Below are 18914 nucleotides of genomic sequence, written 5' to 3' on the forward strand. Positions count from 1 at the left end.
GGTCCTGCAAGTGCAGGGTTCAATCTCCAGTACCAAAAAAAAAAAAAAAAGAAGGAACATTTACAGAAGAAATGATATTTCTTTAAGGAATGAAAAGAACGTAAGCAGCATTGTTCAAGTGTACTTGGAATACTGTTCTTAATATATGCGCTTGGCCAGATGGTGCGCAGATACCCTGTTCTTTTGATTGCTTTTGTGAAGTGGCTGCTTTTAGGAAGGTTGCCTGCTTTAAGAAAATCTTAATGTTTATCATTTTGAAAACAACGGTACTCTGTTTTGCAGATTTGATCCTCTTTGTACCTTAGTTCTGGAGACTTTGAGCAGATGTGACAAATATGAGAGCTTTGGAATATATAGATTGCCTAATTACAAAATATAATTATACAAAATGCTGCTAAGAGTTATTGGAGTATAAAGGATCCATTCTAACATCATTATTTAAAAACCAGGCAAGGAAGATAATCATGCACATCTCTCTGACTCTTCCTTACCCACTAATACAAGGTAATTAGACACACAGAAATACTTCTGGAATTCTCACATGTGCTTATTATGAAGAGGTTGCCCACATATGATATCTATTTTTTATTTTTTTAAAAAAATATTTTATTTTTTTAATACAGGGCCTCTCTATGAAGTTCTGACTCATAGTGATCCTCCTGTCCCCAGGATTACAGTTATGCATCATTGCAGCTCGTTTCAGGGTGGCACAGTTGTAGAGCTGGCATGGCATGTGGTACCTGGGTTCAAGCCTGGGTCCTTGTGTTTCTGGTCAGGCTCTTAGACTGCCCAGCTAGCTTCCCAGCCCATGATGTCTATTTTCAAATTCTTGTCTTCCCCACATCTGCCGGGCACTATGAACACATCCCAGGGCACTGCTGTCACTTCACCCTGCAAGGGTAGCTCACCCTACAAGGTAGCTCCTTGTACCAGTGGTTACAGTCACTGATGCGTGCAATGCTTGCCAGGCCAAAGCTGTGCCATACTCCGTGCCATGCTAAGGGGCTGTCTTTCTATCTGCCTGAGCCGTTTTTCATGAAGGTCTAGAAAGGTGTGTTGCCTTCTTCAGTATTTGCACATCTTAAAGGATTTTTTTCCCTTTTGTTCTTTTTTTCCCCACAATTTTATTGAAAAACAAATAGCAATGAGACAGTTTCAAATCAAATGGGTAGGACAGTTTCAATAATTACCACATTGAATACATTCTTCTTGTTAATTGCTGTACAAGATGTGGACCTGATATCCTATTTACAAACACCATTAGAACAAATCATTCTATTCATTAACAGAATGTAACTATATATCTATCCCAACCACTGTGAATACACAGATACAAAATGGACATTCATCTGTATACCTTTTTTTGGTTAAGTTCCGTTATTTGAATATTATAGGTGTGTAAACTCAACAAAACATTCCAAAAGAGTCCAGCAGCCCACAATAGTATTGGGTCTTCTGCTTCACTGGCAATGTCAGAAATTGTTGACCTGAGTCCCCCACAGCTCAATATAACAGCATGGCTTTACTTCTTATATTGCGTTTTTATACTTTTCTTCTGGATGTTTGAGATCAAGGTAAAGCAGGACCTATGCAACAAGAGTTGTAGCTTTTGGGTCTGATAAGGTCAGTGAAATCCCCTCAGGATTTATCCTGAGATCCTGTACCTCAGATTGTAGAACCTTTGTGAGTGCAGCCATGTGGATGAGTCACGGCCATTGCTTGGCCAATGTGCTCTCTGTGCTTCAAGGATTTTGAAGACAGCATCCTTTTCATCTTCTCTTTCCTAGTTTTCTCTCACTTCTCTATGATCCAGGTAAGAGCACATAGGGAGGGGAGCTGTGAATCAGGTCAAGTAGTGACATTATATGTTTAGGATCAGCCTTCTTTTTTCTTCAGGTGATGATTCATTTCTATCCCTTGCCTTCTTTCTGGGTTGGAAGAATTCTGTTCTAAATTTTGCTTTGTCACTCATGCTAATGAACATTTCTTGGGACTGGTTCACCCACTTCGGGAGATGTCCAGAATATTTCCAATGTAAACTCAAATTGCAACATTCAGGTCCCTTCATAATGCTGTCAAATATGTTTTCTCTTCCAAATGACAAATTCCTTTGAGGTCAGGCATTATCGTTTATTTTCTTTCATGAACATGGTGTAACTCCTGTTGGCACCAGATGTGCAAGAGGGAAATAAGTAGGTAAGGTGGTTCTTTATTCATACAGGAGAAGATTAGACCTGGTGTATATCTGGGAGGTGTTTTTTAGAATAATTACAGTTTCTCTGATAAAGACTTTTTACTCCTTTTTATGACTCTACTTTTCCTCACACTGCACATCAATGTATTAGGAATGCTTGCAAGCATTATTTTCAAAATATACCCAGACTCTGCCAGCTATTACTACTTCTACCACTCCCATCTAGTCTAAGCCAGGATTCTTTCACTTTACTTATTACAATAACTATCAGACTGACTTTTATCCCACTAAGCCATCTATTTTTAACATTAAAGGCAAAATGATCTGTTAAAAATTTGAGCCGGATAGTGTTACTCCTTACCTTTCATGCTCAATATCTTACATGACTTCCAGGTACTTTCATAACAGAGTCCTTGGAAAGGACTGGGATTGAACTACTTAAACCAATGCTCCTTGACTTCACATGGGGGTTGCCTCCTAAGAAGCCTATGGTAAGCTGAAAATATTGTTAAGTCAGAAATGCACTAAATACACCTAACCCACCAAATATGATAACCTAATAATACAATGCCAGTTTCTTATCCTCATCTGGCGTGGTTGACTGGGAGCTTCACAAGACAATTATTGTACCACATGCTGCTAGCCTGGAAAAGATCAAAACTTTAAATTCCAAGCACAGGTCTTAATTAATATGTCACCTTTCATTGTCATAAAGTTTAAAAAATTGAAGCATTGTCAATTGGAAACTGTCCATACTAGAATAAGAAACTCTAAAAATGAAAAAAAATTGAATAAGAAATTCTCGGAAATAACAACACATTTGTGCTATATTTAAGGAATGCAGGATAATGGAAAATAAGAAGAGCAAAACAAGGCATAGGCCAAGGGTTCTCACTTGGCTGTGTAACAATCATATGGTCTGATTTATTTAATGATGTATTTCTGAGTCTTTGTTTCCTTCCAAAATAAAGTTCTGGCTCCAGATCATCTTTTAGAATTTTTACAGCCATAAAACTTCCAATATATTAAAGCCACATGACTAAACTATGATCATTTGAATGTATTTATAGATTTATTTTCTCTAATATCAGTCACACATTTGCACTAATCAATTTACATTTCCTCATCAGTCCCATTGTCAAGCCCTGTATTCATTGAATAAACAATATTTTAATTTGGGGGCCTTGGGATAGATCTAACACACTCACAAAAGAGAGTCAAACCTCTGGCTTTGGACAATTGACATAATAGCCTGACCAAACAAGCTCACTAGTCTTTTCTTTTTGGCTTTAGTACATTGCTATTTTTACTTGAAAGAATTAAAGACATCATATCATAGCAATTCATAAGTACCCATATTTACAGCCCCAAAACTTAAAGCTAAATCTTGAAAGTGGCCTATATGTCCCTCAACAGATAACTGGACAAAGAAAAATGTTTTGTATACACAAGGAGTACTACTCTGCCATAAAGAAGCATAAACTGGAACCACTTGCAGGAAAATGGATGTACCTTGAGATCCTAATTATAAGTGAAATAACTCAGACACACAAACTTAAATATTGTTTGACTCCTCTTAGATGAGAAACAAGTATAGAACAAAATAAAATCTAATCAGAAACAGGGACATTAATGTTTAGCAAAAGGGAAGGGGACTGATGGAGGGAAGAAGGGAGAGAAGGGAGAAGGGGACAACAAAAAATTCAGATGTGTTCTATGCATGTAACAACTCCCCACAAAAATATAATCACACCAGAAGTAGGTACTAATAAAATGCTTGCTACTTTTAGATGCTTTTCAGAATTATGAGTATCATATCCACAATGATAATTTTAAGGATGATAGTGTTACAGCTACAGTTAATGTCTAACAGTATATGACAGGTATTATTCTAAGCATTTCTGTTCATTTTTATGTATAGAGAAGTAAGGTGACATAAAAAGATTACAGAATCAGAGCTGGGCTTTGAACCTCAGCACTGAAGATTTAGAGTCTGTATTCTTAATCAGTAAGTCAGTTTATGTGTCAAGCTATGATTGTTGTGTTTAAAAGATGTTGTCATTAACCTTAATTTACTTTCAATTTTCTCTTTCTTCTAGAAATTTATGTTATTCAGATTCACTTCAGGAAAATTAACTGAAGTATTTGTATCCCATGAGAAAAGTCTTTCACATTTCTATTATTCTTGATTTTTTTTTGAGTCTTTTTTATTTATCCTCTTGTACTTTCAGCAATGATTCACTAAAGGAGATATTTATCCTCTTTGTCTGTAAAAGAGAAACATATTTAGCTGCCTTTAAGGTTGTATTTTCTAATCATACAATTCCAGCTTGCCTGGTAAATCACAGTTGAGTCTTAGCAGCAGATCCCTTGTGGGACTTCAGCCACCTAAAGACACATTGTTCTCTGCGATGCGCAAGAGCCTCCAGCTTTGTTCTTCCGCCCAGTGTTGGCATTATCCTAGACCTCTGCTCTGTGTCCTCATCATGGAAAACCCTCACAGTAGGTGCATGTCCCACCCTGTTAGGAAGTCTCTGACTACATGTACTGTACTAAGTTTACAGTGTTTATTCATAGATTTGCTAGTTCCTCTTATTGGATTATGACTATGTCTTCTAATTTTTCTGTTATCCAAAATAAACCTTTGATAAAGATAATGAGGTCAATAACCTTCTGTTTCATCCCTCTCCCTAATGTGTCCTGCCCAATCAAGTCATAAGGACAGGGTATGGTTTTCCCATTTCATACTCTTGTTCTTGATTTCCACGTGCTGTTGTATTTATCATCTCTCCCATTCAGTGATCTCACCTACTGGAATACCTATCATTTGTCACTACAGAGGAACCCCATCCCCTGTCCTTATTTTAAAACTTCATCCAAGAAATCACTATGTTTTTTTAGCTCAAAGCCCAACAATCACATTAAGTATACATTAAAGAAACAGTTGGAGTGGAACAATTGCTTTTTTTGGGAGGAAGGTTAATGTTTCATTTTAAAATGAATGAAATGCATGGCCTCTGTACCCTTGCAATTTGATACACAACAGGATTATGTTTCCATACAATTTTTTTTATTAAAAACAAGTTATTTTAGGCTTTAGTTTTCCATAATGAAAAAATAGGAGGAAGTTTTTTGGCTTTCAGACTAAATTGCAGAGGATAAGTACTTTAAGGTAAATGTGAACTTTCAGTGAGGCCTGACATCCCCAAATATAGATCAGAATCTGAAACCCCACCAGAGCCTTCAGAATATTGTCTAATGTGGAGTGATCAGCACAGACAGATGTATAAGCTTGTCTTCTTTTGGCTGAAAAGGGCAGAAAGAAACCACATATAAGCTGATGGTCTGTCCTTGCCTTGAATCAATCTTACTCTAAAGGCAGATTGATAATAAAGTTTTGGGAACAATTACTCTGCTAGAGAAACAGTGAGGTCTGTGTGCTAGGGTTGGAGGCGGGATTTAGTGCAAAGCACTTTGGGAAATCAACATTCTTTGTAAAGCATCAATAGGCATTTTGAGCATCAATATAAGACACAGAAATGTTCAAGGTTTCTATAGTGGTTATAATGGATAATTATTGACCTTTTTAATACTTATACCTCATTCTGTGTTTCAGAGAGCAGACACTGACAACTGAAAGACTCCAGTTTTATGGTCTGTACTTGGCTTCAAGATATTAAGTATATTGAGGAAAAGGGTTTCTGCGAGCTTCTATGTTGATAAGACAGTAATCAATCTCAGTGGTTTTTTTGTTTTGTTTTATTTTTTAGTTTGAGTGTGTTAACAATCGTGTTCACTATAATTCAGTCCATTTTGTCTTTGAGGCTGATAGGAGACGACAAAAATTTATCGTACTGTCTTTCCAGAAGTCCCAGCAAAAGATTTTTTCTTAATTGGCTGTTGATCAGAATCAACTAAGGTGTTGAACAATTCTGGACCTTAGCAGAATTTCTTGGTTACAACTGTGGATCATTTTGTCTTTAAACCTCTAGAGAGTTAGCTTCAGAATCACTAGTATGTGATGCTTGGTTCAGTGTTTTGCCCTCCAGCAACATCCACTAGGCCCAACTCACTTAGAGCATATTTGAAAGAGAAGACAAAATGAAAATTGAACTCAACTGTGTGCCATTCCTTCACTTTAGCCTGGTTCTAATTTTGTTTTTTTGAAATTTTCTTCTTTTCAGAATATTTATTTTAAAGTACAGATCTATCTGAAAGTAGTGGTACTCAATTACTAATAATAAACACTTAAACACTATTGGTGACTTGGCTTGCTTTCTTTTGCTTCTGTTTTCTGCTCAGACTGGTCTATTGACCCGCTCCTTGAAAACATGGCCATATCACAGTTTTCAGATCAATTGAAATGTAGCAGAGGAGGCATTAATCAATCATATCTCAGGCAGCTCTCAGTCTGCAGCTGCTCAGGGCTGACCTATGAAAAGAGACAATGCTTTCTTGCTAATTACCTTAATTGAAGGCTGGTGACTGAGTTGCTATTAAAGTTAGTGTCTTTCTGCAGGTGCATATCTGTCCATATAGTGTAAAGTTAGGGAGGCTTGCAAAATCATATGCTCCTTGGACCCCACCTCCTTCAGTGCTGACGCAGGATACCTGAGAGGGACTGAACAATTTACATGGACTTCTCAATTCACAGTTATTGGAAGTCACCAGTTTTGTGGGGGGTTTTGTTTGTTGAATTTTGTCAATGCTACATAGTGATGATGTAAACATCTTAGTGATCTTGCTAGGGGACACTTACATCACTGCAAAGCTTACCTTGTCCCTCACTGTAACTTGTCCTCTCCAGGCCTGGAAAGAGGAAACCAGTGATCTGCTTTCTGTTATTATACTTTTGCTAAAATTTTGCGCAGAGGAAATCATCCAGAGTGCAGTCTTTTGTGTCTGAGTTTTTCAATTGGCAAACACTTTGGAGGTTCACTCACAGTGTTTTGTACATTTCTACTTTCCTCTTCACTACTGAGTAGTATTCAGTGGAATAGATGTACCCAATTTCCTTATCCACATGCCCAGTGACAGACATTTAGACTGTTTCCAGACCAGATTGTGACTATTCTGAATGGTGCTGCTTCTGTGCACATTCATGTACAAAGCTGGCGTGGGCTTACATGTTTAATTCTCGTAGGGCAGGTGTAGAGGTGAGATTCTCGGTCATAAATGTATGGAATGTTTATCTTTAAAGTAGCTTTATAAAATGCCTATTTTCTAAAGTGGATATACAATTTTTCAATTTTACCAGCAACATACAAGAGTTCCAAATCCTCCACTAAAATAGTATTGTCAGTCTTTTTACTTTTAGCTCTTCTAGTGGGTGTACAGTGGCATCACTTTGTGTTTTTAATTTGCATTTTACTAAATGACTTGTAACATTAAAGATTTTATTACTTATATGCCATTTTAATATCTTTTTGATGAAATATCTTGTAAACATTTTTCCATTTGCTTTTGTTTGCCTTCTTGTGTGAGAGATATGAAGTTATTTATAATATTCGAACAGAATTCATATATATATATATATATACATGAGATATGATTGAAACTGTAGTGAAACTGTTTAAACTTTTACAAAAATGTATTAGAGTAAAAGTCATACATCCTGCACACAATATCCCTACTACCTTTGAGGGTGTATCCTATTTTTCTTACCACATTCTGAAGCAGTTCTGGAAGTCTTCTTTTATGAATATGTTTAGGTGAACTGTTATGGCTGCTTCAAAGGCCTGAACTGATTCAAAAAATTCATTTTTCATGGTTACTTTGACACTGTGGAAGAGCCAGGAATCACCCCATGCAAGATCCAGTGAATGTGATGGATGGAGACACACTGTAAAGTTTTCACAGGTCTGCTTCCCACGGAAGGGCATAGGCAGCTGCACTTACTGTACTTTTTACTGGACTTCTTAAATACAATGACTTCCAGAACTGCTTCGGAAAGTGGTAAGAATCACAGGATAAGTGTGTTGGGATGGAGGAGGAGTATTTTTCAGTATTGTATGTTTAAATAATTTTTGTATTAGTACATATTCGCAGTACATAGTGATTACGCTCATTGTAGGACTTTGATGGGTGTATCTTACACACCTCAAATCTTTTCTTCCAATTCTGCTTTACTCCTCTTTTGCCAATATCAGATTCATTAACCATAAGTCTTTATAAAGTTAATTATCATGTATACAGGTTAATACCCAAAACCTTGTAAAACACATAAGAGTGATATTAAATATAGACTTTTAGATACGTTATTCATGCTGGATTATAAAGCCTTTTTCTTTTCTTTTTTCCTTTATTTGTTGTTTATATTGCATCTTATTTATATAGTGAGTTTTTCATATAAATGAAATGATGCACTATTTAAGTTTGTGTTTGATTTACTTCCCTTAACATTATGGTCCCAAGGAAGTATTTATTTTCCAAAAAATGACTCAAGTTTATTCTTTCTGGGTCCAGGGGTATCGCTCAGTAAATAAGCACTTGCCTGGTAAGTACAGGGTCCTGAGTTCAATCCCCAATACTGAAAAAAAAAAAAAAGAAAAATTTATCCTTCCTTACAGCAGGAGAGTATTCCATTGTATGTAAATACCACAATTACTTTTTTATTTTATGAATAACCCCAGAAAATTTCATAATCAAAATAATGAGAATAATAACAGATATCACTCTGTATGCTGTCATCTTCAAACTACTAGGAGTATAAGACATAGGCCAAAAAGAAATTTTATAATTTTTGTTCTTATATTAAATATATGATTCAGTTTGACTAAAGTTTTGGGATGTGGATGACATTTTTGTTCATATCCATCGCTCCAGAACATTTCACTGAAATGACTATTGTTTCCTTATCAAAATAACTTCTTATGTTGAAAACAGTGGAATAATTTTGTTTGAGACAGGGTCTGGCTCTGTAGACTAGGCTGGCCTTTAATGTACTATGTCAAACTTGAGGCCAGTCTTAGGCCTCAGCTTCCCAAGTGCTGGGATCCTGGGCATGTACCAGCACACGCAGCTTGGAAGCAGCTGAATGCTCACCTGAGCTTTTCCCAGGTTTCCCCTCCCTGCTGTGCGACCTGGAGACCACACGAGTCACGTGGACAACCTGGTGGTTCTTTTGGTTCCAATTTTCTGAGAAATCATATGTGTAGTTATTTTTCTTAAAGTGACAAATATGTGTGTAATTTTCTATCTTCTTTCCTTATTTTACATTGTTTTAATTTTCCCGAATTCCATTTTATATCTATTTTTCACTTACTCGCTATGATCTGTTGTTTTATGAGTAGTTGATCTAGGGTTTAAATTACACTTTTAAATTATTATTGTCCTCTTTGAGAATATGATACAACCTCAGATTGAATAGGAATTTTATAGCAGTATGTGTCCATTTATCTTTCCTGATCTTTGATTTTATCATCTATATCATTTCTATATTAAAAATTCAAACTACATTGTTAATATTTTGCTTATATGTTTAATTATCTATTTAAAGTTTTAAAAATGTATTTGGTACAGGGTCGGACCATTCAGTTTGGACTTGTAGTGATCCTTCTGTTTTCAGCCTCCCAAGCGCTGGGATTACAGGCATGTGCCACCATGTCCAGACTCGCTGGCTGGCTCAGGGCGCCTGGAGGTGGGCCTGGCATGGCATGTGGTGCCAGGGATCAAACCACAGAAGTCATTTAACATATATGAGATATGATTGACATTATAGTGAAACTGTTTAAACTTTTACAAAAATGTATTAGAGTACAAGACACAGTGTCACACATCCTGCACACAATATCCCGGCTACCTTTGAGCATGTATCCTATTTTTCTTATCACATGCTGAAGCAGTTCTAGAAGTCTTATTTTATGAATATTTTTAGGTGAACTCTTAGGGCTGCTTCAAAGACCTGTGGCACTGAGATAGTGATTGCGACAGTGGACTGGTGATGCATGCTTGTAATCCCAGTGCTTGAGAGACTGAAAACAGAAGGATCACTATGAATGAGTCTGACCTACATAGTGAGACCCTGTAAACCCTGTAGACCCTGTACTAAATACATTAAAAAAAGTTTAGTCTTTATCCGAGATCCTTAGAAATGAGCTTGTAATCTGTATGTTTTTAAAACAATACCAAACTTAGATAAAAAATATGATATTCCATTTGTGCTTGCCTAAGCAGGTGCTTAGTCTGCTGAGCTATCTCGCTGGCCCTATTTTAAAAATTTAAATGAGGAAAATTAGCTCCTCTAGTTATTAATATAATTAGTATTATTATTTTCTTGGTGTAGATTCATATTTTCTTCTAGATTATTTTCTTTTTGCCTGAAGAATTTTCTTTAACACTGCTCATGGAGCCAGTCTATTGAGACAAATTCTCTCCATGGTTTCATTTGCAATTTAAAAAATTTTCTTTTAATTAAAAAATTCCTTGCTTTCAAATTTTATGTTGATATTGTATTAGTCTCTCAATATTTCAAACACATTACATGATTCTTTTACTCTTATAGTTTCTGATGATAAATTTGATGTAATTCTCTTTCTTTTTTAAATGTATTTGATTGTTGTAGGTTCTCACTACACAGCTGGGACTCATAGTGATCTTCCTGCTTTCAGCCTCCCCAGTGCTGGGATTACAGGCATGCGCCACTATGCCAGGACTTGGTGGCTGGCTCAGCCCACCCTCGAGGTAGGGCTGGCACCTCAGTTGGTGCTGGGGGCCAAATTGTAGTCCCTGCACTTGCGTGAGCTTGCCTAAGCAGACATTTCAGCCTGCTGAACTATCTCGAACTGTGTCTCCAGCCCTTGATATAATTCTTACCTTTGTCCTTATAAAGTACTTACTATGTATGATTGGTTTTCACTCTCATAGTTTCTGATGATAAATTTGCTATAATTCTTATAAGATATATTATTTATTATCTGATTTTTTTTTCAGTACCAGGGATTGAACTCAGGACCCTACACTTGCCAGGCAAGCGTTTATTCTACTGAGCTATTTCCCCAGACCCCTGATTGGTTTTAAGTATATTTCCTATTCAGTAATTTGATTATGATAGATTTTATCTGATTTTGCTTTTACTAATGTGATAGGAGTCTTTTGATCTTTTTAGATAAGGGAAGGCATAGAATTTTAAAATCAAATTTGGAAAATCGTTGGTCATTATTTCCTCAAATTTTATTTCTAACTTTAAAAATACATATTTTTTCTATCTGTATCTTCAATTAAATGTGCATTTGATTGCTTGATATTTCTATACAGGGAAATTGTGTTTTCTTGCAAATTAAATCTACTATTAAGATTTTTCATTTTGGTTATTGCACTTTTCAATTAAAGTATTTCCTTTTTGTTCTTCTTTCCTAGAATTTCTATCTCTTAATTCATATTTTCTATTTGCTTAGAAATTGTCACCATATCATTTTGTACTTCTTTAGTACTTATGTAAATACTTTGGAGTCTTTGTGAAGCAGACATCTAGTCCACATCACAATTATTCTTACATTTTTTTTCTAATGTGTGAGTCGCAGTTTTCTCTTCCTTTGAATATCTTGCCAGTTTTTGTCCTCTGAGATACTCCTTCAGCATTTTAGTTCTAGTCAATAACAGATGTGTTCACATATTTCAAGAGTTTAGGGCTGGCCAGATAACTCAGCGGACTAACGTGCCTGCTTAGGTAGATCGCAGCAGCTGGGGTTCAGTCCCCGGCCTACCTGGCCAGCCCCACCCCCGGGTTGCTGAGACAGTGATTGAGACAGGGGAGTAGTGGTGCATGCTTGTAATCCCAGCAATCTGAAGGCTGAAACAGAAGGATCACTATGAGTCTGACCTACATAGTGAGACCCTGTAAAACCCTGAGAACCCTGTACTAAATACATTAAAAAAAAGTTTAGTCTTTATCTGAGATCCTTAGAAATGACCTTGTAATCTGTATGTTTTTAAAACATTACCAAACTTTGATAAAAAAGTGTGATATTCCATTTTAGTCATTTTTACACATTTCTTTCTAGTAGTAATTTTACCCTAGCACAGATGTACTCCCTATAGATTGTCCCCCAAATGTCACCTAAAATGTAGATAAGGATTTTCCCCCAAAAATATAAATACAACTTCAGGGACTTGTAGAAACACTGTAAAATACCTAGTCAGTATCTCATCAAGAGCTCCTGGATTTTAAATATTTTTCTAATAAAAATATTCAAAACATATGTTTTTCCTTTTTTTAATCAAATATATAGCACCATGAATACTTATTAACATTCTCTGTGGAGATTTCAGATCTAGATAAGGCACAAGGAAGCTAGAATGGCAAAAATGGTCTCAGGGCGACTGCCCTTCATGTTTGCTAAAGACAAATACACATTATTAAGTTCATGTAATGATTTTGATTGCTAAAATTTACTTTGTCATAAAATCATTTGATGAAGCTTGTAACTTTGAAAGCCTAACAAAGAATTTGCTACTCATGTTTCTTTCAGGTTATTAAATTAGGGATGTTTATAAACACTTAGATCCCTAAGGCTTTCTGTGAAAAGAGGAAGGTATTTTCTGAACCTCCAGTTCTGTATAAAAAAGGCTCTGAGATGCAGATAGTTTTCCCCTAAGTTTTTGTTGTGTGTCCAGATTCACTTAGGGCGCTGGTCCTACCTGTCAGGTTCCTGCTCACGGTTTGCTGGAGCCACAGGTTTCATATGAGCCCTGTTGGGGGGTAACTCATGTAGCTTTGGTAACCTAATTCCACAAGTGCTGTACGGCTCTTTGCTCCTGTGGTACTTTTCAGAGGAAGTCCCTGGCCCCACCAGCTCATGGGGGAGCGGCCTGCACCAAGGGAGCAGGTGCCAGCAGGCAGGTTTCCCTCTGCAGATGTCCTTCACAGTAGCATGAACAGGACCACAGTACTTAACCTTGCAGTGCACTTTTACTGGATAAATGAGTTTAGGTTTTAGACATTTTATGGTTTGGTCATTTTATGTGTTTAGGTCATGCTAATGGACTTAAAAGCGAAATCAGGAAAACTTTATATGACACCTTTGGAGGAAGTGTGTATGCTCTACAAGTGCAGATATATTTCCTAGAATTTTTCCAGACTTGTAGTAGATTCTTATTAAAACTTTTGCTTTCTCTAACAGCCATCAAATTTAAAAGTTTCAGCAAGGCCTGTTACCATTTATTCAAACCTACATGGGAGGATGTTATACTATCTGTAGGATCTTGAGCAGCAGCATTTTACTTTGTGGAAACTGCTTTGACTTTCTAGAGTTTCCTCTGAAATTGCAAATAGTTAAGACCACAATAGTAAAATACATCTAAGTATCAATGCAAAAATCCATCATGTAAATCCAAAATATGCTCTTCTGGATAACACTGAAGTTTTTCTTTGTAAGTCAATAATTGGAGATGTCTATGTTAAAGAAGATAATATATGAGTGGTGTCCTTTTGGAAGCTAAAGAATGCCTAAGGCCTTTCCTATAGATGGCATGGTATACATTAGTTTTTTTCCACTGGGATCAAACTCAGGACCTTGAGCTTGCCAGGAAGGCCCTTAAGCCACTGAGCTATTCCCTGGCCCCTAGATTTTTAAAAATACATTGGTCACATTTCTCAAATGATACTGTAACTCTGGATATAAACTTATAAAATAGCACTGTTGCATTTTTAAAAAGGTAATAATGTCTAAGTAGCACCTATCGCTTCAGTTATTTTGGTGACTTAAGGATACAATGTAAGTGTAAGGTGAAAGTGTTTGCCAAGCTCTTTGTGGACTCCCTAGACCCATGTAACAGTGCCTGACACTTAGTATTCAATGCATACCGGATGTCAAAATGTCCAAGTAAGCATCCAACACACAATAAGTGCTCAAAAAATGTTGACAAGTGTGATTATATATTCAACAGGAAAGCAGATTTTTGTAGGCGTCAGCAAAAGTTCTTTAGCTGGAAAGAGTCAAGCAGAAGTAACAGAACCATTTGTCAGAAACAGGAATGGATTAATATAGGAGGTGATTTATTGATTCTCATGACCTTAAGCCATAAAATTTAATTGTTCTTTCAGAACTGATGAATTAATAGGCCTACTTCTGTCGAAGGACTGAAGAACATAACTACAATTTGAATATCCCCGCATGGGCTTCTCAGGATGAAGACAGACTCAGATCTTGAAGCTTGACCTCTGTAATTTTGCTTTGCTTCACTTGGTTCTGCCTCCGGTGGAATCAGTAGCTCAAAATTCTTTTTTAAAAACCACGCATTTCCAGGCTAGCCAGATAGTTCAGCAGACTAAAGCACCTGTTTAGGCAGATGCAGGGGCTGGGGTTCAATCCCTGAATGCTGTGCCGGCCCCGCCCCCAAGGCGCCCTGAGACAGCCATTGAGACTGGGTCCCAGCACCTGGGAAGCTGAAAACAGGAGGATCACTATGAGTCTGATCTATGTGGTGAGACCCTGTACACCCTGTATTAAATACAAAAAGGAAAAAAAAGTACTTTCCTTCAAGATAAACTAAATATTGAAGTTCATTCAGAGTTTCTAAGCAACAATGGCATTATACTACTGTATATCAAAGTAGTTGATTGATTCAGTAAACTCTTAGAAGATATGATTAAACGTTTAAACTATTATTTATCTAAATTACCAAAAAATTCTATCAGAGGATTATCTAACAGAATAGTTTTGAATAGCAGAATAGAAATAGTGAGATTTTAAGCCCAGCTTCACCACTGGTGCTAACAAAGTTTGAGTAAGTTATTTATGCTTCCTATAACATAGTGCCAGCTTAGCATGTACCATGTTCTAGCTCTTGCAACCTACATGAATATAATGGAATTTAAGTGCTTAAGGGAACATGTCACTAGACCAATGCATATTATTATAAGTTTTAGTCTTGTACTAATGGATAGATTCAGATTGAAGCTTGTTCTGTAAGCATTAAGCTGTTGACCTCAAATCTGTGCTGTTTTTTTTTTTATTTTAAAAAAACTGATCACTAAGAAAAGCAGCAGCCAAAGAGCATACTGTACATTGACCTTTAGATGGCTGTTTGGATATGTGCTTTCCTCCCTTTGACCTTGTGGAGTAATGAGAACTGGCACCTAATCCCAGAGTAACTTTCTCTGACAACCCTCAGAAGGTTAGAATAGAATAGACTAAAATTTAACTCTCTTCATTTTTCTTTTCTGTTTAATATGTTCTGAAAATTTTAAAGGTCACATTTTACCTTTTTACTCTATAATACTACTAATGAATACTATTGAATATGCATTTTAAGTATTTGACTTTGATTTTTCTGTGTAGCTCAATGTATATATTTCTTCCTATTTTTTATGTATTTAGTACAGGGTCTACAGGGTCTCAGTATACAGATTGGACTCATAATGATCCTCCTGTTTTCAACCTTCCAAGTGTTGGGATTACAGGTGTGCACCACCATGCCCAATCTCAATCACTGTCTCAACATGCCCCTGGGGCGTGGCTGGCACAGTAAACTGGAGATCTAATCCCAGTCCCTGCATCTGCCTAAACAAGTGCTTTAATCTGCTGAGCTATCTGGCCAGTCTTCTTCCCATATTTAATATTCTTAGATTTCTAGTATTCAGTTTTACACTTTTTATGTCATTAAAATCCAGCATTGATGCATTTGTAACTATTTTAAACTGGATAGATTATGAGTGATATTTTGAAAAATGAATTCCATTCTTTTCTCAATTATCATTATTTATATTTCATCTCTTCAGTCACTGAATTTACTTCACTGCTCTTTGATAAATTATTTAAATAGTTACTTGGCCATTTTTTGCCCCTGCCTTGTAAATGTGTTTTAGACAGAATTGCAGCTGCCGACCCAGCACCCAGTTTCTCTTAGTGTTAGCATCTTTTATTCATATGTTTCATTTGTTAGAATTAGCAATCAATATTGATATTTTATTGTTAATGAAATTCTATATAAGTTTTTTATTCAGATTTTCTTAGTACATTTTCTGTTCTGGGATACCTTATTACACGAACTTGTTCTATCTCATTAGATTCATCTTACTGTAACAGATTCCTCAGGCACATTGGTTTTGACAACCTTAACAGTTCTGAGAAGTTTAGACATTTTGTAAAACACTCCCTTAACTAGAACTTGTCTGAGATGGTTTTCTCATGGTTAAAATGACAATATCTATTTTGTGAATTAAGACTACAGAGGGAAAATGTCCTTCTCATCAGTCAGATCAACATCTTTTATTACTGTTGATAAATATGAACCTTCAATACCTTCTTTTTCTATTTTTTCTTAAAGATCAGTTTGCTCACGTGAAGACTCACTCAAATACCAAACGTCTTTGCAGATGTACTGCATTCGTGATTGAGATCATGTGCTCTCAACCTTGTTCCCTACTATTTCATTACATTTGCCATGCACTGGTATTGGTGAGGATGAGTCTAGCAACCACCATCCCTGTGGTGAACTCAGTGCCATTAGTCCACAGAAGAATTGGTGGGTGATAGTTGGGGTGTGGAGCAAAAATTTAGTGCCTTGGAAGAGAGTCCTGTAAAAAATAAACAATGGTGAGATTCTACATATGTTGACTCTTAATCCTGGAAGTAATCCCTGTTCTGATATGGAGTAGACTACCAGACTACAAACTACTAGAGAATCCTAATATACAGATGGAAAGAAGGGCACATATCAAAGAAAAACAGCCAACACTATCATTCAGCAATGTGTTCTCTACCCTAACACCTGAGAGTTCAACCTGAGAGTACAGCAGCATGACTAATTTCAGATCCCACATGGGGGGGGCTTGATGGAACTTTCTGGAACACAATTTTGTAGTTTCAGCTGCCCACTTTGGGGAGGAATGGACTGGTACTGGTAGTATCAAAGACTGAACACTCTGCTCATTCTTTCGTTATCAGAGGAAACAAAACAAAGTGATCTTTGCTTAAGCTGTACAGAATCAGACTATGTCTAGAATTAGAACTTAGAGCCCTCAAGTGTTCTATTCTTTATTAATTTTTACCTTACCAGAGCTTTTGAAAAAATCTTCATAAAACATTTATATTTTCTGTCACTCCTTGATCTTTTAATCATATTCATTTTCTACAGATGTCAATCATATATGTGTATATCCTTTACAGACAAGGCCAGTTAGATCTTAAGAGTTCTTAAGAGTATATTGTGTATATTGGTAACTGATGAAACATATTTCTACCCATTCCATTTAAGGAAGCACTAATAATCTCTTCTGTTTCTGTCTTAAATAAGATTTGCAGCTTTTATCATTTTCACTCTATAAATCAAAATAGACTGTAGTAATCAAATGTCATGAACTTACGCTTTATTAAAATTGGTTTTCTTCAGAGGATTTTTATTACTTTCTCATGGTTTATCCTTTCCAACCCATAGTCTAATTGTTCTTTTAACACACTGTTCTTCAGGTTTAAAATGTGACCTGCAACAAAATTGAGTACCGAATAAGAACTCACTTTCAATTAATATTTTAGAAAAGAAACACTTCTGGTTAACTCTAGGTATAGTGGCAGAAGATAAGGTCTTAGTTCAACCAGAAATAACCTTGCTTGTCACCATAACAAAATACTGGAAGCTGAGTCATTTATGAAGAAAGGAGTTGATTAAGCCCATTGTTCTAGCTGTATGAATATCCCACTTTCTATCTGCTCAACTTCTGCTGAGACCTCATTCTGTGTTACTTCATGGTGAAGAAAAGGGTAAGAGGATGTGTGAAGAAGGAGTCTGTGAGAGATGATATGCCAGGCTCACTTTAGAAAGACCTAATATCAGAATTCATCCAATCTCAAAGAATAGTCCTTTAGAGACATAAATCCATTCATGAGGGCGGTTTTCTCACAATTTTCAACATCTCTTAAGGCCCCAAACAACTCTCAATCTTAGTATCTTGGGAAGCGAGCTTCAACATGAGTTTTGGTGGGAAACAAATCATATTCAAATCAATACAAATTGCAATGTTCTAACAGCCTTAAAACCTATAGGATTATAAAGTCTGTAATTATTAGATAACTTCTCCTGAGAAGCATGTAAGCCAAGAAAGGGATGGCACTGTTGTCGCTGACCATCAGCCAAGGATAATTTGCAATAGCACACCTCAGGGATGCAAATAGATGTGTGGCACACATGCATAACAAATGCAGTTCGTCACGAGGTAGCAGTGAATATAGAATGAGCACATAAGGAGACCAGGAAACTTGAAATGTTCACACATAACTTGCCACCTCTTAAAAAAAACCAAAACAAAGCAAAAGATCCACAAACTCTCCAGAGAGTAATGGTGAGAAATGAAGTGTTAGAGGCACTGAATAATGAAGGCTTTGTGATAACGTTGCTTCACTAAACAAAATATGTCTTATGTCATCATCTTCACATATGAACATATCCAAGATTATGAAGAAAGCCCAAAATAACTTTCAGTTTTCAAGTGAGAAAAGATGAAAAAAAGGAGATGTATATTCTTAACTCATCACTATGTTGAGCAGACAAAGTTCACTCTGCCATGATTACTGTTGGATCCTCAGGCTAGCTTTAGCACTGCACTACAAAGTCATTGCTGAGTGACTTGAGATGGAAGAGTTTCAGCAAAGAACTGGATGAGGGTAGAGTGTTGGAAATGTATAGGTTGCTTAAGAATATCATTATAATCGAGGCTGTCAATTTTCTCTTTCTTTCTTTCTTTCTTTCTTTCTTTCTTTCTTTCTTTCTTTCTTTCTTTCTT

At 36.3% G+C, this 18914-nt stretch overlaps 1 protein-coding gene across 1 annotated transcript in view; it reads left to right on the forward strand.

Moving 5' to 3' along the window:
• The window catches only part of Grm1 (glutamate metabotropic receptor 1), a 463945-nt gene that overhangs the window by 144852 nt on the left and 300179 nt on the right, over positions 1 to 18914 (forward strand). The window contains exon 6 of the mRNA XM_004628592.1: positions 14483 to 14511. Coding sequence (XP_004628649.1) covers positions 14483 to 14511 — 29 coding nt within the window. The remainder of the gene's footprint in view (positions 1 to 14482; positions 14512 to 18914) is intronic.

The sequence above is a fragment of the Octodon degus genome, unplaced genomic scaffold, assembly GCF_000260255.1.
Source record: "Octodon degus isolate 3935 unplaced genomic scaffold, OctDeg1.0 scaffold00024, whole genome shotgun sequence".
Lineage (NCBI taxonomy): Eukaryota > Metazoa > Chordata > Mammalia > Rodentia > Octodontidae > Octodon > Octodon degus.